Source organism: Ambystoma mexicanum, chromosome 3p (genome assembly GCF_040938575.1).
Source record: "Ambystoma mexicanum isolate Mex_15411 chromosome 3p, UKY_AmexF1_1, whole genome shotgun sequence".
Taxonomy (NCBI): domain Eukaryota; kingdom Metazoa; phylum Chordata; class Amphibia; order Caudata; family Ambystomatidae; genus Ambystoma; species Ambystoma mexicanum.
Window position 1 is genome coordinate 572857544 of NC_090925.1, and position 25778 is coordinate 572883321.

The 25778-nt window shown below is 48.5% G+C and overlaps 1 protein-coding gene across 5 annotated transcripts in view; it reads left to right on the forward strand.

Moving 5' to 3' along the window:
- Positions 1-377: 377 nt before the first annotated feature.
- TP53RK (TP53 regulating kinase) overlaps positions 378-25778 on the forward strand; it is a 79344-nt gene continuing 53943 nt past the window's right edge. Inside the window, exon 1 of one of the 5 annotated variants that reach the window (XM_069651305.1) lies at positions 378-627. Coding sequence is in view for 2 of the 5 variants with exons in the window: in XM_069651303.1 (XP_069507404.1) it covers positions 1134-1157 (24 nt within the window). In the remaining 3 variants the exon portion in view is untranslated. Of the gene's footprint in view, positions 628-725; positions 762-1118; positions 1158-4775; positions 4854-25778 lie in introns of those variants that run through there. The other 4 variants (XM_069651306.1, XM_069651304.1, XM_069651303.1 and 1 more) reach the window with 4 other exon arrangements.

Consider the following 25778-nt stretch of genomic DNA (forward strand, 5'->3'; position numbering starts at 1 on the left):
GATTTGAGTGGATTTCAAAGGCCAAGTATTCCTATAATAAATACCCTGTATAACTTAACATCTCAGCGTGCTAACATAGATATGTGTCGTAAATATTCACTCCAAGATGGCAAATAGATTGTATCGATATCTTCTTGGTTCCTTTTTGTCCTTTCTCTCTGTTTATTGAATTCTGTGCAGAGGTGTAGATACGCCTATAAATGTCTATTTTGCGTAATATATTTTAGAAATAAATGTTTTCACACCACATATCGGGGAATAGCTTAAAGACGAGTTGAGTGCATTTTCATTGAGACTGTCGTAAAACTAAACTCTTATATAAAAAATGTATCCAAAACGTATTTTATCTCGTCGCACGTTCATACGAATCATTCTACACTCTGATATGGCCGCCTTTTTTTTAAAGGGGACCCCACATGCTCCGGCACAACCCGCAACTTCAGCTTCGGTAACACAGCTGCTTACTGGCCTGGTGGCGAGTCGCCTTCAAGTCACCGTTGCGTGGTGTTTTATAGGTGTGTCTGGAGGGGGATTAATGATCGTTGTTCAGGAAGGTGTGGATTGAAGCTTGAATCCATAGCTCTCAACTCACCCGCTTTTGGCGGGTGTCACCCGCCTTGTAAACAGGTGAGTCACCCGCCAAGCCTCGTGCACGCCCATTCATTTCAATGGGCCTCTCACCCGCCAAACACAAAATCGGGTGATTTCACCCGCCTTTGCATCGAAAAAGGTTGAGAGCTATGTTGAATCGGGAATTCGGTGTAGGTACTTTTTTTTTTTAACACAGTATTTGTATTTCTATTGAAGGAAAGGGAGCCTATAGCTACGTTTTCCCGGCACGTACAGAAATATAAAATAATATATGGGCACAATTCAAAATAAGTCTGGCATATTCTGAGAGCGTCTACTCTTACAATACGTGAACATCGAAAAGTTGGGAGTGTCTAAAATATTAAAAAGCTTGTCCAAAATATCAAGCGAAAAGAAAAGTGCGACCCCTAGTGGAAATTGAGCAGTGGATCTGGTGTATTTTATCCAGTGAATTCGATGTTCTTCCGGGATGGATGTAGCTCAAGGACTAAGTTCCTGCCTTCAGTCCTGGAGGTTGGGTGTTCGATATCGGGTGTCGGGATATGCAAGACGTCCAAGCACGTCAGGTTAATGCCGTGCCTCCCGTGCATTACACGCTTGCTATAACATTGCATGGATCAAGTGCTCAATTTCTCATTGATAGGAGTTGTGGTTCCACCGGTCCATGAACAGCTTTTGTTATATTATTCATTCAAAACATTTAAAGTAACACCATAATAACGATTTTCTTAGCTAGCTGTGTCTGAAAATTGAAACTTTTATAAAGAAAACGGAGGCGTAGGTTTTGCATATAACATCATTATTGAACTGCCAGCAGCAAATAATCATGTAAATAGTTAACTGAGAACAAAACTGTGACCATCGTGGTCCCAGATGTCATGGACATAATCAACAGTCTAATCTCCTGCTGAGAATCTACTCCCTCTTCTTTTGTTCCATGGTCATCTTGCCATCTCCAGATAGGGCAATCCAAGCAATCTGTATTTTACCTCAAATGCTGTTTCCTATGAATTAACGGAAACAGATCTTGAGAAGGAAGGGCTAAAGGGTGGGAACATCTATGCCTCTGTTTTCTTTATTAAAATTACGATGTTCCTACAAAGCTCGCTAAGAAAATCTATATTTAAGCCTCAATAAACTGAGGCTGGGATTTTGGAAGGTTCACATGCATTTACTACTGCCCGAGAAGCATGCAGCGCTGGTTTAAAATAGAACACCTTAAAAATGGAATGGCTAGACCAATCAGCAAATCTCATATCTTACAGCCCCTGTCAAAAATAATTTTGAGGCCATATCACCCCGAGAAGAAAGAAATCCAAATATAGAGCCCCAATGCCAGCTAGGGACACGACCCATCTGGCCAGAGTAGGGGAGGAACTGGACTGGTGTGTGTGTGTGTTTTTTTTTTTTTTTTTTTTTTTTTATTGTTTTTTTTTTTTTTTTCTTTTTTTAACCTAACCAGTATTTGTGAATTATTGGAATTTCTGAGATTGGTTGCATCTCTTTCATACTGTTTCAAACATTTCACATCAAATAGGTTTCTTGTTCAGGAAATTAATTAATTAATTTTGTCATTTGTATAGCACCTTGCACCATAATTATGGTCCCAACGCACAGTTGGTTGAATGCCCTCGGAGGGACCGGAGTCCAAAAATGTGGGAGAATTGGGAGGTGCAATTATGTGTGTGTGTGAATTTCAGCCATTAAAGTTATGTGATGTTGGATAAGACCCTGCTAGTCAACCATGTCTGAATGGATTGTGGAATGCAGGATAACTGATGGTAATAGAAGCACATTTAGTATGTCTAGTAACAATAAAGCATACACTATAAGGTGAAAAGGTTCTATCGTAAGAGTCTAATGCTCTAACATCTGATACTCGTCCGAAGAATATAAGACAATGTAAAATAGCGAGTTTGGAAGATAACTGTTTTAATGATTGTAATTCATTAACTGGCCATGCATTGAAAAAATGAAAAGACCAAGTTAACATCCCATAGAGTAGTATATTCAGAACCTGGAGGGTTCAATACATTGACATCTTTCATAAAGCAGCATACTAAATGATGATTACCTATAGCCATTCAATTCAGCATGTAGGGGACCAGGAAAAAATGCTTGCATTGTTGTTGACAAAAGGGCTACAATTCGAGCTAGGGATCTCAGAGGCATGAGTTGGGATGCTAGTACTGTCTTGATTTCTTTTTTGATAGACTTGATTTTGTACCATTGAAGTTGCAGAGACACTTGTATAGTATCTATTTGAAACCTCAGAAATTCTATTATCCGGCAATACTTGACCTGGGAATTTTTCCAAATTTATGATGAAATCCTGCTCTTGAAGCAGATTAAAGTGATGGCGCGCTAAATTCTGTGATTGAGACATTAGGAGATTATTGTCCAAGTAGATGATAGGACGAACCCTTTGATATGAGAGCCAGCCTCATTATCTTGGTGAAGCACCACGGAGCAGCCGACGGGCCTAAGGGAAGAGCAACACAACTCCACTTCCTGTGGTCCCAAAATAATTGAAAGTAGTTCTGATGGGGGCCGTGAATATGTACGGTCATATATGCATTGTTGAGATCCAACCTGATTGTCCAATCTGCCCACCGCAGGTTTACGCAGCCACCCACCGGTGAGTGTTGCTGTAAGCAGGGCGTCCGCCGTTCATTAGGCAGGCTTGGAGGAGGCCGCTGTGTCATCCGCGGAGGCCTCCTCACAGTTGGATAGGCCATTTATGTCTTTGAGGTCCTTGAAATGACCAGCCGGATAAGCAACCCCTTCCTTTACCGGCCCGTCCAAAAACACAACCTCCCAAAACTCGCTTATGGGAAGTCTGAACTTTGTCTATGGATGTGTTGAGGCCCACATATTTAGATTACAAACTGCTCTCTGAACATGAGAGATCCAGCTTCAAAACCTGGTGCAGAGTCTTATTTTCTCTTTTCGAGGACTTGCTTTGTGAACCTGCCTCAGCCAATTTGGTTTTGTATTCTTTAAAATAACTGCATACCCTTCCATGCTTCTATTTATTTAAATCATGAGTCTTAACTCTGTGGACTTAACTGATGTGGGGCAGCAGCAAAGAAGAGGAGGTACATTCTCATGAGAAGATATTTATACACTGTTCATGTCTGTAACACCTGTCACATGTCATTTTCAGAGTGTCTGTCTTTTTTTTCTATTGTTCTCAGTTAACTCTTTACATTTATTCTTTGCTGCTGGCAGTTCAGTAAAGACGTTTAATACAAAATTGGAGCCTCTGTTTCTTGACCTAAAATTATTTGACATCTTTAATATATAGAGACCAACATTTGGTATAATTCAAGACGGAAAGTGGGAGAATTTAATATGCCCATTCACATGTATTGGGATGGGGAATATATCAGTTTGTTTGTACCGTGTTAGCCAAGGGTAGAATAGAATGTTGACCCAGAACAAAACAAGTCAATACCTTAATTACGCTAACAAAGTAATTTGGGTTCATCTTTGACTCCACACTTTCCTTCTTGGCCCATATCTCTGAAGTCTCTAAAAAATCAAGCTTCCTAATGCACCTCCTCAGAGGTACTCTGCCTTTCCTCTCCTTCCCTCAGAAGCTCACTGTCTCCCAAGCTCTGGTTCTCTCTAGGTTGGACTCGAGGCCGGTGCTATCACTAGGAAAGGTTAGGCGCTTGCCTATATGTGGAAATGTCAGAGCGGCAAAGGCTGCTTTAACACCTCCACACTAATTGTATACTAACTGCCTTGCCTGTGATAGCACCGGCCCTGACTGTCTGCAGCCTGCAGGATGAAGCTGGCTGCAGCAGCAGCAGCAGACCAGGCATCGTGGCCACAAGGCTTTCCACACCGCAAAGGTTGGGGTTGGGGTTGGGTCAGGGTCACGACTCACGATTGGCAATGAGTGTGGCAGGTGTGTTCAAAGCTCCCACGCACACTGGGAGTAGTATGGAGTTTGATTTATTTTGGAAGCGACCTTAGCGAGATTGGATGTCTGTTTTAAAAGAGACTATATACGCCTTCTGGGTTTGGAGTTTGCACTCAGCAGAAAGACTAGGAATTTGAATTCACTGGTAGCACTGGCAGGAAAAGGAATATTTTTATTATCAACACTGGATCACTGAAATACAAGAGAACGAAAACAAAACATTCATATCCTTTTTTTTAAAATTTTTTTTTTTTAAGCAGTCAATGCAAAGGAGTGAGGTCCCAGAAAATGGTTTCCGACTAAGGTCTAAGGACAAGGTTACGTTGTGCAGGTACTGTGCCTTTGTAGTATGTCAATTGACCTATTATTCACTTAATAGTTAGGTTGGATTGGATTAGGCGGGTGGACGGACGGGCAGAATGATGTGCGAATAAGGAGTGGCCAGAAGGATGATTGTATATACAACTAACAAACACATGAATGAACAAATTAATGAAGAGATTTGGTCAGTTTCACTGTGAACCATATGGCTTCTAGGCACTTTTTAACTGATAATGTGATGGCAAATAGTGTCTTAAAATATTACTTTAGCAGCAGTATTTGCATTGCACAGGTAATGCACACAGTGTAAACCCCCTCAGTTGCATAACATAACATCGCATGAATAATTTATGGAGCAGTCATTGTTGTATCTCGCAATGGGCTGCCTTCTTACATGCAGGAGTAGGAAGTTGTATTTTGCTAAAATCTGGATGAATGGCGCGTTTACTGAAACTGGATGAGTATATACGTTTGTCATTATACAATAACAGTTCTGTGAGTATTATGAAGGAAGGGCTTGGCTAAGTATTACTTATGAAGATTTTGTTCAGCTTTGTGTGAATGCATGCCAAGTGAAACAGGACTTTTCTCAAAGGACCGGGAGAAGGGGCAGGCAGGACTCAGAAGGAAAAGTGTAAAGGTGCAGCCATAGGGTTATGAGTTGAAGAGGGCAAACATGGGCGGCAAGGCTCAGGGGCATGTGTTCTGGGTGGAAAGAGGAGGGAACTCAGGGAGGGCATGTACCGAGAGTGGAAAAAGGGAGAGGTGGCACACTTGGGGGGGATTGTGAGGTAAATGTTGCGAGTGGAAGGGGGTAAAAACACAGGCAACGGATTAGGGCATGTGTTTCCGATAGCATGGGGCAGGGGAAGGCTGGCAAGGATTGACATATGTGTCCGCGGTTGAACGGGGGAATAATGGTAGATGGAGAGGTGGCAGGCAGTGAGTGTTTCTCGGGTGCAAGTGCCTCCTCCAGTGAGTGTTTCCCTCTCTGCCTCCTCTCCCACTCCCACCAGGTGGCAGATTGACACTCCGCAATGAGAGCATTTGGAGGGAAGGGCTGCCGCCGCTCACGCTGCATCTGGTGTGTGTTTTCGCGATAATTCGCAGAGGCTCCAGTAAATCACTGCCAGATTACACAGCCTCGCACTAAATCTAGCTGCCCTAGCACCGTGAGCAAACTACAAAAGTCGCATTCCTCATTTTAAAAGGGGTGGGACGTCACCAGGAGCCGCCCCGTTTATTTAACAGAGCACGCGACGGAGTGAACGTCACTCCGTCGCGTGCGTACCCTTAAAGGGGCAACGCCACACTCCTCCTTTTCCATAACAACAAATTGGAAACAGGAGTACTTAACTAGCACACATCTATGACACATATAACTCTATAAATTTCAACAAAAACCCCCATTTATTGACAGCCACCCCGGATCCCCCGTGGGTACCTGTCGTGGCCTGACCATTAGTCCCCGGTCAGCCTCCCCAGCTCAGTCTGTAACATAGTCATTGAGACGGGCAGGTTTCCCACGCCCTGATCTCAGGGGGTACCTCCTGCCACCGTCCCTGGCTGGTGTTCCTGGACTGGGTCCGCCTCGAGCCGGAGATTCCACTGCAGAGCTTTCTCCCCCACCTTCATCCAGAGCGCCTTCACTTTCTCGGCTGTCCGGGCTGTCCACTCTGGGGTCACCAATCTTCCTGAAGAACGACGCATTCCTAGTTACCGATGAAGTTCCATCCGAGGCAGTCACCATTGACCCCTTGACGGCCACCACATCTAGGGGGGCGGGTTCATACGTGAGAGACAGTTTTCCATGGGGGTGACGATTTCTCACCAGCACCTCATCCCCCAGTGCGATGTGTGGGGGTCTGAGCCCCCTCCTGATGTTCTCCATCTGTGTCCTGACCTGTCTGTCCTCTTCCACCTGCTCATTATCGATGACGGCAGGGTCTCTGTCCCCCACCTCCGGTATGACATCTCTCGGGCACCGCTGGAAGAGTGCTTCTGCCGGAGCCACCCCCGTTGACGAGTGAGGGGTGGTTCGGTAACCACGTAGGAAGACGTACAGAGCCCTCTGCAAACACTCCCCTTTTCCATGGGCAATTCTGAACACCTTGTTGAGAGTGCGCATCATGCGCTCGGCCTCCCCGTTGGCGCGGGGCCACAGTGGGGTGACCCGTCGGTGTTGAATTCCATACCCTTTCATGAGCTCGGTAAAACTCTCACCCTGGAATGGGGCTCCGTTGTCAGAGCACAGCACAGAGGGGAGGCCATGAGTGGCAAAGATCTTCTCCAGCGCCACCACCACGTTCTCAAACGCCACTGAGTCTATAAACTCAACTTCCGGATACCTCGACCACTCGTCTACCACCACCAGAAAATGCGTGCCTCTGGATGTAGATCCAGAGTCGGCGTGCACCACTTCCCATGGTCGAGTCCCTCGGGGCATTGCTTCAATGGACGGTTCCTTCTGGGCCGGGGCCGCCGCCTGGCACCACACGCAAGAGGCCACGAACGCCTCAACCGTCCGCTCCAGCTCAGGGAACCACACCTTCTGACGGAGGCGAGCTTTGGTCTTGGGGGCCCCTTGATGACCTTGGTGCGCCAGCGCGATGACCTGTGCCACTTTGGTCTGGGGCACTACGATCCGTTCCCCTCTTAGCAGTAGCCCTGACTCGGAGAATGTTAGTTCCTCTCTCACTCTCCACAATTGCTCGAGTGTGACCCGGGCCTCACATGTTCTTCGCTCCACCGCCTCCAGCACCGTCTTCCAGGCTCCTTTCTGCATGGCCTCCTTCAGGATGGCGAAACATTCGTCGCCTCTCGATGCAGCCTCAAGTTCCTCCACCTGCATGGAGTTGGGTGTCGCAGTCTCTACGACCAGGCAGACGTGCTCGTCGGCTTCCTCCGCCGATGCCGACTCCTGCGAGTCGTTCCTGGGGTGTCGAGATAGGTAATCCGCCGCATTGTTGGCACCGGGACGATAGGTCAATGACACCCCATACTCCAGCAGGGCGAGCATCCAGCGCTCAATTCTCACTGGCGGGCGAGATGACGAGCCCGCCATGATGGGCAACAGCGGCTTGTGGTCCGTGACCACGGTCACGGGACGCCCCAGAATATAGAGGCGGAAGTGCCGACAGCCCCACAGCACCGCCAGGGCCTCCCTCTCGATTTGAGAGTACCGTTGCTCAGTGTCGGACAGGGCCTTACTGGTGTAGGCTATTGGTCGGACCTCCTGGTCTTTTCCTACTTGCGTGAGCACCGCCCCTAGCCCATATGGGCTGGCGTCCACCACGATTTCCGTCTGTAGGCTCGGGTCGAAAAATGCCATGGTGTCATGCGCCGCTAAAGCCCCTCGAATGTCGTCAAATGCCGCCTGTTCCAGAGGGCCCCACTGCCAGGTGGTGTCCTTCTTGGTGAGCGACCTCAGAGACTCAGAGCGGGATGCGAGATTTCTGATGAAACGGCCGCAGTAAGTGACCATCCCCAGGAAGCTCCTCACCTCCGCGACATTCTCGGGCGGGCGCGCCTCCTTAATGTCCCTCACCTTGCGGGGATCTGGTGACACCCCATCCGCCTTAAATACGAACCCAAAGAATTCGATCTCCGTCTTCAGGAATTCGCACTTGTCCTTGTGCAAGGTGAGGCCCAGCAAGCGTAGCCGTTCAAAGTCTTGGACAGGCGTGACAGATGCTCCGTCTCCGATTTGGCGTACACCAGGATATCATCGCTGATATTAAGGACGCCCTCCAGATCCGCCAGTGCACCCCTTATTATGTTTTGAAAGACCTCTGCTGCGGAGGACACCCCAAAGCTTAGTCTTTTGTATCGATAGAGACCCCGATGTGTGGTGAAGGTAGTGATGTACCTGGATTCTGGGTGCAAGACCACCTGATGATAGCCCGATCTCAGGTCGAGCTTGGAGAAAAACCTCGTTCCCTGCAGCTCCGCAATAATGTCATCGATGGTGGGGGTGAGGTGTCGCTCCCTCTTTATGGCCTTATTGGGGAGCCGCATGTCCACACAGATTCTCACAGCATGGGGCTGCTTGGGTTTGCGGGCGATGACGATAGGGGACACCCAGGGGGTGGGTCCTTCAACCTTTTCAATTATGTCCAGCCCCACGAGGTTGTCCAGTTCGCGATCCACCAGATCCCTGAGATGGAAAGGAACCCGTCGGTGCTTCAGCGCCACTGGTTGTATAGATTCATCGATATGGAGCCGGACCGGCTCACCCACCAGCTGTCCAATGCCCTCAAACAGGGATCCATGTTTGGCCAGGAGGACCTGGATGTCATCTAAGTACACTGCGTAGGCGAACGTGACGATACCCAGTGCCTCCGCCGCGGCACAGCAGAGCAGGGTGTGACATAGAATCTAGCCCGTATGTGTGAGTCCCCATACTGCACACCAGCCACGAATACACCGTCTAGAGGCAAAGGCCGGTCCCCGCCGAAGGCGAATATGCGTGCCCTCGGCGCAGCCAGCGCAGGCGGGGCCAGCATGGTCTTGTAATGCTGGCGGGCCATTACATTTACAGATGCGCCAGTGTCCACTAGCATCGGCACAGAGTCTCCATTAACCAGCACGTTGCACCGGGGCTGTCTTTTGGAGCGGGACTTGAGCACGCTCACACTGGACACGAAAATCACGTTCTCCTCATCCTCGTCCTCCTCCTCCTCCTCCTGAAGGGCCCCTTCGTCACCTTGGTCCACCTGGGCAACGTTGGAGGCCCTCTGGGGCCGGAAGAAGCCGGCTCGAACTGGTCCCCTCGGCACAATTTTGGGGGCGGCAGATTTGCACATTCTGGCGAAATGGTCAGGGCCTCCGCATCTGCCGCACTTGACTCCCGTTGCCGGGCATTCCGCGGGGTGCGGGAGATCGTAGCCACACTTCGGGCACGAGACATTCGACCCCTGCGCGCGCTGGCTCTGAGTGTTCATGGGGCGCCTTAACCCGCGGCCTCTTCCGACCGCGCAGACCTCTTCCACCTTGGCTGGGCGAGCACCCGCTTCCATCCTGGTTGCACGCAGTTCCGAGACCTCGTGGCACCTACCCAGTTCTAGGATGCGAGGGAGGGTGATGCCCGGCTCTCGCAGTATCTGGCGTCTCAGTTTCCCAGAGCTGCACCCCTGAATGAGTTGGTTCCTAATCATAACCTCAGGGTCATTCCAGGCACAAGGTGCTGCCAAACGCCGCAGCCGCCCAAAGAACACATCCAGAGTCTCATCATCTTTTTGTCGAGCCGTTCCCATGAGAAAACGTTCATAGTCCGCATTGGCGATTGGCAGAAAATGATTGTGGAGTGCCTCCTTTGCCGCAGCAAACGATCCGTCCACCGGCTGCAGGGACATAAATACCTCATGCACCGCAGGACCAGCAGAGTACAGGAGGGTGGCCAGCTTGCCGTCGTCCGTTGTTTCCATTGTGGCCCTGAAATACATCTCCAGCCTATCCATCCACATCTTCCACCTCTGTCCCAGGCCCGATGGAGCACCCGAGATATCAAACTCAGGCATTGGCTGTAGGGACCCCGGTGGTTTCGGCGGGGGAGCAGGCGGAGGTACAGGCGGTACAGGAGCCACAGCAGCAGGAGCAGCAGCAGCAGCCTGATTCATGGTGGAAAGCGCACAGGCACCCCAAAAGATTGGTAGGAACGGGGCCGCAACTCACCACCAGCCGTGATCTTCGTGAAGGTGTCACTCAAGCCAGCATGCAGACAACGAGGTGTCCAAAAATTGAGTAGAGGAAGAGACCCCTAGTGCAACAGCAGGCTTCCCATGGAGTCTCCCTGCCTCTGCTCGACAATAACAGTGACAAATGTCAGAATTTCCTCTTGAAATTGACATGTGCTGTGTTCAGCGATCATCCGCCGCTGAAGTTTCCAAGAATTAAGTCCGGATGGCTCACCGACGCTTCGTTATGAAGCCGTGAGTCTCCGAGGCCTGTTGATTAAAATGGCTGCCGGCCGCGTGCGTCGCTTCCTTCTCTGCGGTCGGAGTTCGTCGCGCGCTCACATGCGATCATCTGCGCTTCGATGAAACTCCCCGCGTGTCCCAGGAAGCGATCCCGGTCTCGTCGCCACTGTTGGCAGTCTCCGATGGGCCGCCTCCGTGAGCCCCCCACCCCCGTGATAATGAGACAAGGAGACAGTGATGTTGTCGGTGTGGGCTCCCCGGTGATCTGACGTCACCAGGAGCCGCCCCGTTTATTTAACAGAGCACGCGACGGAGTGAACGTCACTCCGTCGCGTGCGTACCCTTAAAGGGGCAACGCCACAGGGAGGGTCTTAAAAGGATATGGAAAAATAGTATTTATTTGGGTTTTATTGTTAGTTGGTTGCATTGTTTTAAAGCGTGTCTTCCTAAACGTATACCTATAGTAACATTTAACTTGGAACTTTGATGTGCATTTTTATAAACTATTGGGTGGGCAGTATATGTGGCGTGAATTGCTAGCAGAGGCTATTCACATATCTGCGCAATTGTCATTTTTCTGTGACAAGTGCAGTTTAAAATATTAATGAGTCCCATTCCCCAAATCCTTAAAAGTGACGTTGTTAGAGGGGGGCAGTTAGAGGGGGGCAGACGTCACGCAGGTGAGGATTCCACACTAAGGTCATCAATCAGGCTATACCAATGGCAAAATATGTTTTGAGTAAGTGCAGTTCATTACTGCTCGGTCACAGCTCTGCTCAAGTAGGTTACTTTGAAATCGTACGACGTCCTTTCATCGCCAGATTTTTCAAAGCCTGCCACTTCAACGTGCACTAATGTTCATCAAACTAACTAGTTCTGGTACATTTAGGTCATGTATGCGTACAGACAGAGGTGGGAGGAAGGAGGGAAGGGGGGGAACAAATGAGTCGAGTCCAGCAGGGCCCTGGGTTAAGTGCAGAGAGATTGCCCCGCTCATGGAACGTGATCTAAAAGTGCAGTAATGCTGAACATAGTGCATTGGCGCGGAGGCAAGTGCAAAAGATTGGCGGGGGAGCCTGGGACCTGTAAGGCTCCCGAGGTGAGCCAGGCAACCAGTCAGCAAAACTGATCAGAGTTAGGGAGAAGGAGGGTGGAGAGAAAAAGAACAGAGGTTAGCAGTGGAGAGGGAGAAGAGGGGAGGAAGAGAAGAGGAAGGTCTTGAGTTTACAGAGCATAAGGTGCTCCGGCTCAAGACGGATAGAGGCAGGGAGCCTGTTCCAGAGGGAGGCACCTGCAGAGGATAGAGATCTACCCCCAAATCTCTGTTTGTGAAAGTGGCTCACCTGCAGAGAGTTAGAGGAGGAAGAATGGAGGACTCTAGAGGGAGAGTATTCAGGAAGAGAGCGTTGTAGATAGTGCAGGCCCCAGCCCCAGAAAGCCTTGTGGATTATGCAGATGGTCTTGAACTTGATCCTTGCAGCCACGAGGAGCCAGTGGAGGGATTTCAGCGCCGGAGAGATGCGGTCCCTGGGCTTGAGGCCAAGGATACGTCTTGCGGTCATGTCTGGATGAGTTGTAGAGGACGGAGAGTAGAGGTAGGAAGATTGACAAAGAGACTGTTACAATAGTCCAGGCTAGAGAGAACCAGGTCTTGCGAGGTGGTGAGTCTCTGGGGGAAAGCGAGGAAAGGCAGAATACCTCTCAGGAGGTGTAGGTGGTAGTGGGACTTTTTGGAGATGTCTGAGATGTGAGAGGAGAAGGAGAGATGACCCCTAGATTGTCTGCCTCATTGGTATGTGAGGGCGCAGGGCCTAGGGAGGACGGCCAGTGTGAGAGTGGGAAACCAGGGGTAGGGGTCCCAATGAGTACAATTTCTGTCTTACTGGTATTCAGGCAAAGATCGTTAGCAGCGAACTAAGACGGACCTGCAGATAGACAGTCAGGAATGAGCGAGGAAGAGGCCGAGGGTAGCCTGAGAGAGCTGCGTGTAATCCGCATAACACTGAAAATTAGAGGTAAAGGTAGAGATCCTGTGGACCAAGGGGGCCATGTAGATATTGAAAAACCAAGGGATAGGTTAGATCCCTGGGGGACATCACAAGTTGAGAGAGTAACAGAGGAGAGAAAGGACCCAAGTTCCATCTGCAAGGCTGGTCAGATAGAAAGGAGGTGAGCCACGCCGTGATGCCCAGGGTATCACGGAGACGGGTGATCAGGATGTTGTGGTTTACCATATCGAAAGCAGAAGAGAGATCGAGAAGAATGAGGACAGAGGAAGAGTTGAGTCAAGATTTGAGAGCAGGTCTTCACAGGTGTTCAGAAGAGCAGTTTCCGTGCCTCTGGATGCTCTAAAGCCAGACTGATAGTCACAGAGACAATCAACAGATTCAGTGTGGAGGCTAAGTTTGAATGATAGCAAAACAAAAGAAGCCAGCCTGTGTTTACTTTACTTTATCAGCCAGCACAGTCATCAATACAAGCAAAGCCTGCTGTGTGCATCCCTGTGTACAATAAGTGTCACACTGACATGAACGCTCCATGCACTGTGAGAGTCCCTTTGAATAATAACCCTGCACAAGCGATTAGTTCTTGGTTGCTGTTCCTGGCCATCTCTCAACCTGCCATCACCCGCTGCGAGCATGTGTGCACTTGACACACAACCTCATCCGAGAGCCTTCACAAGGCAGCCAGCCTGCCTGGATACAGTGTACCAGCGACATGCTAGTGCTCTTGCAGTTTAATGTGAAGAAAGTGCATTGGAATCCATACACAGCAGAATCCATACACGGCAGAAGATGTGAGCAATGTGTTAGGTGAAGATAATGTAATGTAATGGTTGCAGCAATCAGTAACAAAATGGTGACGGTTGGTTGAGAACGGTTAGGACAGGGAAAGATTGTGGTTGGGTCGCCAATCTGACGGTTTGCCTAGGGTGGCAAAATTCCTTGCACCGGCCCAGGTGGGACTATTGTAACAACCTGTTTCTAAATCTTCCTGTCTCTACTCTCTGCCCCCTACAACTTATCCAGAACAGGTCTGCAAGACTTTTCCTTGGCCTCAAGCCCTGGGATCGTATCTCTCCAGCTCTGAAATCTCTCCATTGGCTCCCAGTGAATGCAAGGGTTCAATTCAAAACCCTCTGCATTGTCCACAAAGCTTTCTGGGGCCTGGGTCCAAAATACCTTCAGCTATCCCTCTACAAATACCTCCCCTCTCGAGCTCTTCTCTCCTCTACCTCTAACTCCCTCCGGGTCAATCGTTTTTCAAAGAAACTAGCTGGAGGTAAATCTCTATCTTCGGCTGGGGCCTCCCTCTGGAACAGCCTCCCTGCCACTCTAAAACTTGAGGAGAACCATCTCCGGTTCCAGAAGCACCTCAAGACCTTCCCCTTTGCTTCTGCTTTTGCTCCCCTTCTCCCCTGCTGATCTGCTCTCTGTGCACCTGGCCCTGCCCTGTCCCCTGGGCCCAGGTACCTGCTCACCTTGCCACCTTCCTGCACTGCCTCCTGGCCAACCTTTGCACTGGGGACCGTATCTTCTTTTTCTGCACTTATCAGACTTACCCAGTCTGCTGCCTTAAACACAGCACTTGTCACTTTCTGGCTGCACTACCACTGTTTATTGCCTCCATGCTCTATTTATTTTGATTTATTATTATTTATCTGCGCTCCTCTGCTCCGCACTTTCCACTCTCCCCCTTCCATGCACGTTTTCCCTTTTCCTTTTCCCATGCACTTGCGCATTCTCAATGTCACTGGGCCTAGTAAGATCGTTTTCCCCTGTTCCCCTCCCTTGTCTAGTCGCCCTCTAAAACACTTGTGTACGAGCGCGATACAAATAAAATATCATATCATTTATTTTGCATATTTGCGAGCTTTCGTGGATTGTCTCCACTTCCTCAGTCAGAGATGAAATGAAGCATTTGGAAAGCATCACAGCTTTCATAGCCCCTCCTTCAGATACCTCCTTATCTGTGCTTGTGTGTACCTGATTTGTAGTTTTGCTCTGAAAGGCATGTGAATGTCCAACTCCCCCACACATTGCAATCACTGTGTTAAACAGGGCAAAGCGGAGAGCACGGAAAATAAATGCAAAAACAGCCCACCCTATTAGTGTGCTCTCAGGAAGGCAGCAGGGGTTGGTTAGGTGTCAGTCATTGTATGTGCATCCAGTTGAAGCTCGGTATGTTAGGCCAGTCACTTTACAAGATCAGTGGTAGCACAGTCATCAACATATCAGGCTTGTGCCTCTAGAGGTCTGAAAGAGGGGTTATACACCCAGTTTATGTGTTAGGCCTGTGATCCGTGGAGCCAGTGTGGCAACTTTGTGTCAGATACCGTATCGGGATTGTGTTACATCCCAATCAAGAGGAAAGGGTGGGGTTCGACTTGGGACAAGGGCCATGGAAAGCCTTTGGCAGATGGGGATGGTTTGGAGGGAGTTTGACAACAATATATTGCCTTAGAGAGGCTGGTGCAGTGCCAGTTGAATGTCTGAATGGCTTTGGAAAAAAATGATGGAAAGTGTCAGGTCTGGATGTTGTGATCCCTGTATATCTGACTCATGAAACCGCGATGTCTGCTCAAGCCCTCTGCCAGTGTATTGAAGATGTGCATGCATTTGAATTCATGGGTCTTTCTGGCTTTGTCAGTCCTGAAATTACCCCGGAGTAGAACAATCTTGAAATCATCAAGGGTATGATTAGCTTCTCAAAAATGCTCACCCACTGGACTCTTGTTAGCACATCACTTCTCACTTTGACGATGGAGGTTAATGCGTATATGTAGAGCTTGACTAGTTTCCCCTACATGGTAGCGACGTCCGGGACATTTCATGCACATAATCAAGTAAACAATATTGATGGATGCACATGTATGCCGTCTCATCACTTTGTATTCCTGCTGTCTGTGGGGTATCTTGATTGTCTCTGAAATGTTGATATGCAGTCAGGTTAGTCATCCTTTGTTTCTGCTACGTACAGTTCTATAATCTGTGCTATTTGTGTGTAGTTTGCTTTTTTATATTTTGGGTTTTGTAATTATGCTTAATGTCCTCTTCATTATTCATGTGTGTTTCTGAGGAAAGGCTTTTCCATGCTCATTTCTTGTATTTATGCTGTAAAATATAGAATTTCCATACTAACGAATATGCAAGTTATGATTCTATTAAAGACACTTAGAAAAATTATTATGCTCAACTGTTTACTTCTTGAGCAGTACATTGTAAATGTACATGGACAAATAAACTGCAGTTTCCCTGAAAAGGTATTATTTTTGTAGTTTCAACTTGAATGATCTCCTCAGACACCACATGACCATAATGACCAATCCTGTTTCCTGGCACTCCATAAGCGATTTACGCCTCATTTCAAACATCTTCTGTATTTAGCTGCGCTGCCTCCCCAACAAAAACTAACATTGTAACTTTGAACTCGATAAACTAATCTTTAACAACTGGATGGATCCTGGTGGCTTGACTATCCGACCCCTTCAAGATCCTGCTGGCATGGTCCCCGCACCTGTAGGAGGCGATACAAGATCTCCACTAGATCCTTCAGGCAGGCAGTCGCAACCATGATCATGGTGCACTAATGACTGGGTCCCTGTCGCAATAATTGAGAAGCTTGGCCAGGGTAGTGCGGGCGTGGGGCCCCTGGTTTGGGGACAGGAGCCAGGACCCGGTGCGTCCCCTCCACCAGGAAGTTTTGTGAGAGTCTGGATGAGTCAAACATTGTTTGTAGTAGGCGCTCAACATATCACTCCATCAGGCCTTTACAGGCTGCCTCTGGGATCCCGACTATCCGAATGTTGTTGCATTGAGATCGGGATTCTAAGTCATCGCAACTATTGCGAACTTTGCTAAATTCTTGCTGCAAGAAGTGTGTGATGTCTCGATCATGTTTGATGACTTTATCTTTGTTTCACTAACCCTTGTTCCCACTTCCGTGATGCCCCCCCCCTCCTTTTCCAGCTTAGACTTTTGGGATCCAATAGTAGAGACAATATCATCCAGCTTCGTGTTAACTGCCATAAAGCCCAGTTCTGCATCGCAGCAAGCAGGTGATTGTCTCTTGTGGCGTTGGACGCAGAGGGTTGTTCATCTTTGGTTAGAGCCTCTGCGGGCCGGAGGTTTTAGCTGGGGTGCTAGTGTTTGTGTCCATTGGCCCTTCCCCCCCCCCAACACCCTTTGTCATGTTAACATCTGCCAGTTACCTGCAAGGAGCTATGTTAGGGGGATTGGCAGACATCTAGTGGTTGCCTCTTTATAGGGTTATGCTGGTTTTGGGGCCCTCTTTAGCTTCTTCTTCTCGACAGACAGCATTCAGTTTATCATCAGTGACAGGTCAACCTTATTGTGTCTGAGGTGTAGTCACTGCGATATCAGAGTTCTATAGGCGACTGTAGCAAGTCGGTCTGATGAGTGTAGCATTCAATGGAGTTGGGCGGATGTTTTTTGTTACACAATTTGCTGCCGGGCCAGGGTGGTTAGCGGGACCTAGGATGGGTCTTTTATCATGGGTCAATGCTTAGTGCAATATCTATGCCCGTGCATTAGGTCTCCCCATATGTGTGTGATAAGTTTGGCTTAGAAATTCTGCGCCTTCACCATTAGGATTCAATAGAGTCCTGAGATTGGGACGCTGAGGTCTCTTGTGTCCTGAGGGTATGGCTCCACAGCAGTTCCAGTGTATCAGTGTAGTTGCAGCCGGCACCCCATCTTGTTTGAGAGATGCATTTAGGGGTGCCCACCCCACACTAATTCAGCTGGCTTCCTTGGAGTTAGAATAGTACTGTATCCCCAGTCTCCTCTTGCGGCAGTTATTGTTAATATGCAGTGTTTCTCACCAATTTGTGCCCTCATAGCAGGGGTCCGCTCAGGGTGCCCTTGGGCCTCCACCTAGCTCAGTGCTGCATGTGCACTGGCTATAGGAGCATGACCCTGTGGTCAGTTTCGATTCATGCTCCCAATAACCTCTGTTTGCGTGCCCTCTTCGCTTCGATGGGATCAGCGTGTTGGCTCAGCTCCTGAGGTGGAGACCAATGTCCTTGTTTCAGTCAGTGTATGGTGTATGGCGCGGAGGGTGCACTCCGTCAGGATCTTGTTGGCGCAGCAGCCGAGCTTCCGGTATCGGCTAGCCTCAGAGTCTCTCCGTGAGTGATCTTAGTGATGTCTGATTCCCACAACCAGTCCCCTTGTGCGGCTCCAGGCATCTGGACCAAGCTCAGCCAGGCGGGGCCTGATTCCTGCCTGGTTTGGAGTTACTGGTGCCTGCCGCAGGGCCTAATAAATGGCAGCCGCCCCAGAGTCCACGCCAAGCCCGTTCAAGTCCCGGGCTGGATCTAGTCAAGTGGGACCCACCGCGTCAGCCACCACACGTGTCGGCTGTCGTGTGGGAGTTGACTATGCTGGTCAGCACCAGCAATGGGGTTATGTCCCAGGGTCGCGATTGTAGGCGCAGCGTCCCCTCATCTCGTATTCCTCGTCTTTGGCCATGTGTTTGTCGAGGCGTCCTTGCCGCTCCCACCCTCACTCAGATGCCCGCTGTTATCAGTATGTTGTTCCAATTGCCAGCAGTGTGGCCGTCAAAAGGGGCTACAAGTGAACTCCCAACAGTGCCCTTGCCAAAGGAATTGGATGAAGCTCTGGTGTGTCTTGATTAGGGTAACCACTAAATAGGCGTCTCCAAGATCTGTTTGGGCCCCATGTCCCTTTTTTGTAAGCGGGCTCTGTGGAGATGTATGCCTTCATCCTTAGACAGTTAATAAACAAGCGATGCGTTGAGGGCCTTGAGCTTGATAACTGGTCTTATTTTGAGCTTCATTTTTACTAAAAAGAGATTGCTCACGAACCCGGCTGCTCCGTGTTCGGCTGCAGCGATTGTGCGCTTTCTCTGAGGCTTGTAGTCTTCTCTTGTCATTTACTTTACTTGATCTTTTTGCAAGAAGAATATCGCCGGCAAAGGTCACTCTTGAACGGGATCTTGATTAAACTTCAGATCGTGGACTGTTTCCAGCACCTAGGCATCCCCACTCTCACTAGATGTGCTGCCAGCCTCCCTCCTACAATGGGTACTGTCAAGGTCGCTTTTGTGGCTGGTGCTACTGCCACTGCTCTCACCTGAGTTGGTAACCTGCTGTCTGCTGGTGCCTCTCCACCCTCTGCCTCTTCCTCATGAGGGGAAGAAGGGATTTGGTTTGCTGTCTTCCTGATTTTGCCATTATGCTCTTTTGTTGTAGGGCCTTTGCCCAGTTACTCAGCTAGCTGAGCAGCCCCTTCCTCTGCCAGCCTTTGCGCAAACATTTGGGAAAAACTTTAGCGATGTTTGAACTTTCAATCTTGACCAATATGGACCTTCTGTGTTTGACTTGCTATCACAGTTAGAGTTGCTGAGGAGACCGATGGATCTCTGTGCTCACCTTGGTATGATATGAGGCTCAGTAGGGGTGTGCCAGGGAACACCCTTTCCGCCTGAATGCCTCTCTGAAGGAATAGCGGAACGTCCCGCCACTGTCCAGGAAGACTGTAGACCTCGTGACCGTAGACAAAGTTCTTCCTACCAATGTACCTCTTGGTTGTTCAAATGTGACAACCCAGGTTGGCTATTGATCGGAAGACAGGGGACTCGAGCGCAACACCACCGGCTGCAAGGCAAGAGACACAATTAGCACAATAGAAAAGGAAAAACAAGCAGAAAAGAAACAAAGGGTTAAGGATCAGACTAACTTCTTGGGTAGAGCGTGTCCTATACAGGCCAAGTAGGCAAGCACCGGAGAGATGGATCCGGGATGTCAGAGCCAGTATGATTTACCTCGAACCATAAGATACACATAAGAGCGATGTAAGACCATGAAATGTGGTAAACAACAGAAGAGATGATCCTTAACAAAGTTGAGTCATGCAGTGAGTGAATCAGAGGAAGTGAAGATGCAGGAGTTCCAGGAAAAGGAGAAAGTCACCAGGGGAATCCGGAAGAAGAAAAGTCCAAAACCTAACCCAATGGCACAAGGACACCTATCCAATCAAGGAGTGCACAAGGCTGTCTCTAGTGAAGTGAAGTGATGGGTAAAACGATCTCTGAGAACTTTGGGATGAATCGACGATAAAAATTCACCAGCTCCAGGAATCGTTGTACCTCCTTTACTGACGTGGGTGCAGGCCAGTCTAGAATAGCAGAGACCTTCTTCGTGTCCATGGTTACTCCTCTTTCAAATAAGACAAAACCCAGATATGGAATAGTTGTAGCCCCAAACACACACTTCTCTAGTTTGACTAGTAGGTAGTTCTGTTGAAGCCGCTCCAATACCTCATGAGCCTGTTTATGGTGTACCGAAGGATCGATCGAGAACACAAGAATGTCGTCCAAGTAGACGATAACGGATATGAACATGAGGTCTGAAAACGATCTGTCCATGAACCTCTGAAAAACAGCCAGGGCGTTCACCAGACCGAAGGGCATTACTTTGTATTCGAACAGGCCAAAAGGTGTGTGGAAGGCCGTTTTCCATTCGTCGCAGGCTCTTATCCTGAGTAAATGGTAAGCATTGCGTAGGGTTACCAGACATTTCGTCAAACAAATGGTCGACAGGACATTTGGTCGAAAACCAAATGGTCGAAATTTTTATTTTTTTTATTTTCACTTTTTTTTTTTTCTTTTTATGGGGGTCCCCTCCAACCCCCTTTTTTTTCTAAAAAACCCTTTTTTCCCTAAACTAAGACCTAAAAAATATATATATAAATAATAAAAAAAATTCGACCATTTGGTTTTCGACCAAATTCCGTCGACCAAATGACTTTCGACGAAATGTCCGGACACCGTTGCGTAGATCAAGCTTTGTGAAGAACTTTGCTCCTTGTACTGCCTCCATGATGTCAGTAATCAGAGGCATCGGATACCGATCTCTTATCGTCACCTTGTTCAAGCCTCTGTAGTCTATACACAGTCTTAATTCATCTGATTCTCGCTTAGGGATAAAGAAAAGCGGTGCCCCCGCAGGGGATTTAGAAGGTTGGATAAGACCATTGTGATGGTTGCTGTGTAAGTATTTTCTGAGTGCACTCTTTTCCAGCAGCGAAAGTGAGAACATTCACCCAAATGGCACTGGAGCATTGGGAACGAGATCTATACCACAGTCCTCTGGTCTATGGTAATTCCACAGGAACCCTTTCTGTGAACACTTCTTGGAATCGGCCCAGCTCCAATGGAAGGACATGGACTCTCAAAGGTACATCTGTTGCCGCCGACATGGTTTGTATCTTGCTGTATGCCAAAGGGGGAAGACAGTACTGTTTGCAGTGTTCAAACTCAAAACTCAGTTGGTTCTTGGACCAATCGATCAGATTGTGTTTCCAGAGCCAGGTGATTCCCAGAATAATGGGAAAGTGGGTGGCATGGTAATGTCGAATTGTATCCTTTCGGAATGCTGTGAGATTGTGACTTGGAGCTCTTCTGTGGTCTGTGTTATGAGACCGGATGACGAGGGTGATCCGTCCACCCCTTCCACCTTCTGTCCTTCTTTTCGGTTAATCCTTCGCAGACCCACTTGGTCAGCCCAAACTGCGTCTACGAAATTTCCTGTTGCTCCACAATCGAGAAGATCCAACACTTCCATCTCTTGCTGTCATGGCCACAGGCCCCAGAACACAAAAACCACACCATCTAGTGATGGGGGTAATGGGTCACTTGACTCACTTATGTCCCTTTGGGACCTATAAACACAGGTGCCCTGTGAGCAGGAACACTGTGCAGGAGTGCTTTTACTTTATTTCAGCGCAGGAGTGCTTTTATTTTACAAAAACTTTCCAGGAGCTGAAAGCCTTTATTCCAGAGAACATCCTCATGTGCTGACTCATCAGGTGTGGCTCCCTAGGCCTGGTCTTCATGTGCTGACTCATCGGCTGTGGCAGGGTTTGGCAGGCAGGCTGAACCTGTTGGGCATGGCTTCAGAAGCTCAGCTATATAAGCTGCTAAGGCTGGTGCTTTGCATTACTGTGCACTTGCATGCAACGTGACGCTCGCCATCGCTTGGACCAGTTTACTCACCTCCAGGAAACCGGTGCTTCATCTGCAGACTCATCTCCTGCCATCCAGTGATCTTGATACCGACGCCGCAGCACTGCACTCCACATCCACAAACTCGAACCCTGTGAAGAAGAAGAAAGACGAGGTTAGAACATCAGTCCTAGGGCCGCGCCGTGTTTGAACCCCGCGCACCCCATAGTTAACTTACCAGCTACTGTACCGCTGCAGCTTCGTTCCTCATTCCCTCTGGCTGTTGCATCGAGCTCTGAAGCTTCTGCCGGGCCGGCAACATCACCTGCAAGGGAAGAAAGCAAAAGAGCAAACATCAAAAGTGGAACAGACAGCAATAAAAAGGCAAACAGGAACACTTACCTGAAGTATAGTGGCTTAGTCGCAGCAGGTCTGGACTACCACGTGCAAGGGACCAGTGAAGGAACTCGGTCCAGATCATACAAGCGGCCCTGCCCGAAGCAGCAGGACGGAGTGCTCGCCAAAACGAATTAAAAGGTGAGCTGTCCAGGGACAGCGCATCCCACGGTACCACGGTTTGGGAGAAGGGGTCTGGAAGGGGAGCAGGCGCACAAGCTGCCATACTGACGCACCCTATTCTCCACGCAGGGGCAGTCCCGAGCAGCATCACCTATTACCACCAGTCACCACATAAGTGCAGAGGGCGAAGACAGACCCGAGCAACCTCACAGCTGGGAGGGCTGCAACTGTGCCCCAACACCTCTGCAAACCTGGTGAGCGTAACACTGCCAGACCCATACCGACTCGGACTGGGATTACCATGAGGCGGGAATCTTCTGTTACGTTGGAGGATGAAACTGACAAGGACACATGGGGACTGTTTTCACTGTAGTTCCCTTGGGTACCCGTCCCTTTTAGGACCGAGGGCGGTCGTTTCCCGACCTGCGTGGTGGCACTTCCGGGACACTCACGTAAGAGGGGTTTATCGAAACCACAGTAGGCGCATAATCCTTTGTCCTGTCTGCGCTTCCTTTCTTCAGCAGTGAGCAGACCTCTAGTTGCCCCTATCTGCATGGGTTTGTGTTAGGCAGAACCATATGCAGTACCCTTTGGGAACACTACACACAATTAAGACTACAAGTGTAAGTACAATTTCACCTTTGGCAAAAGCCTGTACTACACAGTAAAGTCTTAACTGTGTGTGGTGTTCCCAAAGGGTACTGCATATGATTCTGCATAACATTGGTGTACAGTGGTGAGGATAAAGTACAGTGATTACACTTAGAGTGCTGCTATTACCTTGGCTCGACTAACCACAAGGGTAAACACCACTAAAAGCAATTTTAATCATGTCTGATATGGAAAGCTACCGCCAGGAGACCCTCCTTACTTACACTGTTGATCATTTGAAAAATCTGTGTAGCGATAGGAATCTCTCTATTAAACGCAAAAAGTCAGAATTAATTGGAAAGTTGTTTGAGAACCAAAGTCTGGGGAGTGGGTCTGAAATGCATACCCTTCCAGCAAATGTGGTGAATGATGAGGAAGATAATGTTTCAAATATTATGGATGAGTTAGATGAGGCAGAGTAGTCTCCCAATACAGGTCCTATTGCTCCTCTACTTGCTCAGAAACCTCAACTCAACCTTTGTCCACTGGGACCCCATCAGGTCCTACACTTAGTCCTGAATTCATTGCTCTAGAAAAGCTGAGGCTTGAATTGGAATTCAAACGTATTAATGCTCAAACTGAACAAAAACATCAAGAACTTAAGGTCAGAGAAATTGAGTTGAATCATGCAATAGAAATGAAAATGTTGTCTATTGAGAATGATTCTCTCCCAGAGTCTTCTAGGTCTTCCAGTCCTCAGAGACCCTGTATGCCTTAAGAAACTGTTGGTATGTATGGGGCTAAGCTTGATATTTTGCATTGGTTGGCAATTTTTGAGTATAACCATGGTATTCAAGACACTACAGGGAACCAGTTGCTTCCTTGGCTCTTCTCTAGGCTACCCACTGTTGCATCTGATGTTGTGATGGAGTTGGGGGAGGTGGATAGGATGGATTATGAGTGTGTGAAGCTATCTTTAATTGCTAGATTTTTGAAGACCCCTTCCCAGTACCTTTAAGAGGGTTAGGACCCTCAAAAAGCATGATGGTACCCATTGGGCTACCCTGGTGTGTGAATGTTTGAAGAACTTAGAGGGTTGGATTAAGGGTTACAGAGTTAACACTTATGAAGGTATGAGAAATCTTGTTATGTTGGAGTCATTATATGATGCCTGCTCTCCTGAGCTCAGACAGGACTGGCTGATTCTAATGAGTTGGATCCAAAGAACTTAGCTAAGGCTGCTTACTTGTGGGTTGCCAACAGGTCTACTCATAAGGATTCTGGGGCAACTCAGAAGAAGGATGAGGGAAAGCAGCCAAAGAAAGATAATAAGGAGAATTCTAATACCACCAGTCCAAAAGAGGGCCCCAAATATAACAAGGGTAAGCCACAAGGAAAACCGAATCAGGCTAGTGTACCTCCTGGTGCAAAAGCAGAGGTGGGTCAGAACAAACCCACATTCATCAAAACATTTGGTAAATGTTAGGTTTGTGGGTTTACTGACCATGTGAAAGGGGATCCCAGATGCAAGGGTAAACCTTCAGGGGTCCACACTGTCTCCTTGGCCTTCTCCCCAGAGGAAGAAGTACCTATGACAAGTGGAAACTTTCACCTACTGTCTGATGAACCCATGAGAGTCTCAGCTAGAGTTTCTTTAGTGTCCCTGGGTTTGTGGGAACAACATAATTTAGATGTCTATAATTCCATCCCAGATAATACTAAAGAGTATTCTAAAGATAGTGTTCTTGTGAATGGCCAGGAGACTCCTGCCATCAGAGACACTGGAGCTAGCATAACTGTGGTTGATAAATATTTTTTCAAGGTAGAGGATGTTGCTAAGGCACCCAGACACCTAACCAAGTTAGCTGGAGGCCCTGTGCAAATGCTTCCCCAGTTACCAGCTCTAATCCAGTGCAATGACGTGACTGTCAAGATACCTGTTAGTGTGCAGAGTGAAGTGCCTGGGAGAGTCCTGTTGGGTAATGACCTGAAAACACTTGGAGTTGTGCCTAGTAACCCCAGGCCTCCCAGTAAAAGGAAACAGGAGCTCACTAGGCCTGCAAGGAAGAGGACCTTGAGAGGCTCTCCAGGGGAATTGATAGAGGAAACTGTCACCCCCAGTCCACAGGACTTACTAACTGCTATTTCCAAAGGGGAAACCTAAGACCTACCAGAAGAAAGCAGATAGCACCCCTGTGCTACCAACCAGTACATCCCAAAGATTGTCCAAAGACTTCTCCACCAGCTGAGGTTAAGTGTGAGGTACAAGCCTGTGTGGTTGATCCAGCTACTGAAGACTCAGATCTGGAAGAAGACCTTACTCTAGTTGGAGATCTGGATCCTGCTGACCATCCTGAGCTGCAGTCTTTACTGGCAGAAGGTGGACCCAACAGGGCAGACTTTAGCAGAGGACAAAGAGAGTGTCCTACTCTTGAAGGTCTTTGCAGATCGATGGGCAAGTGCCTGGGAAGCACAGGTTGCATTGGGAAGATGGCCTCTTCTACAGTGAACCAACTGAGTCTATCCCTGGGGACTGCAAAAGACTTGTAGTGCCCTAGAAAACAGACTCAAGTTCCTACAGTTGGCCCGTGAGATACCTTTGGCTGGTCACTTGAGTTTCAAAAAGACAAAGAAAGGGCTCTCTTTATACTTCTACTGGCCTAAGATGGGTGCAGAAGTTGACAAATTCTGTAGGAGCTGTCACCCTCGGCAAACCTCTGGCAAGAGTGGAGCCAGGAATGTGGCACCATTGGTGCCTCTCCCAGTGGTGAAAGTTCCTTTTGAGAGGGTGGGAATCAACATTGTTGGCCCCCTTGACTCTCCCACATCTTCAGGAAACAGGTTTATCCTGGTTGTAGTAGACCATGCTACTAGATATCCTGAGGCGATACCTATGAGAATTGAAATGGCTCAGGCTG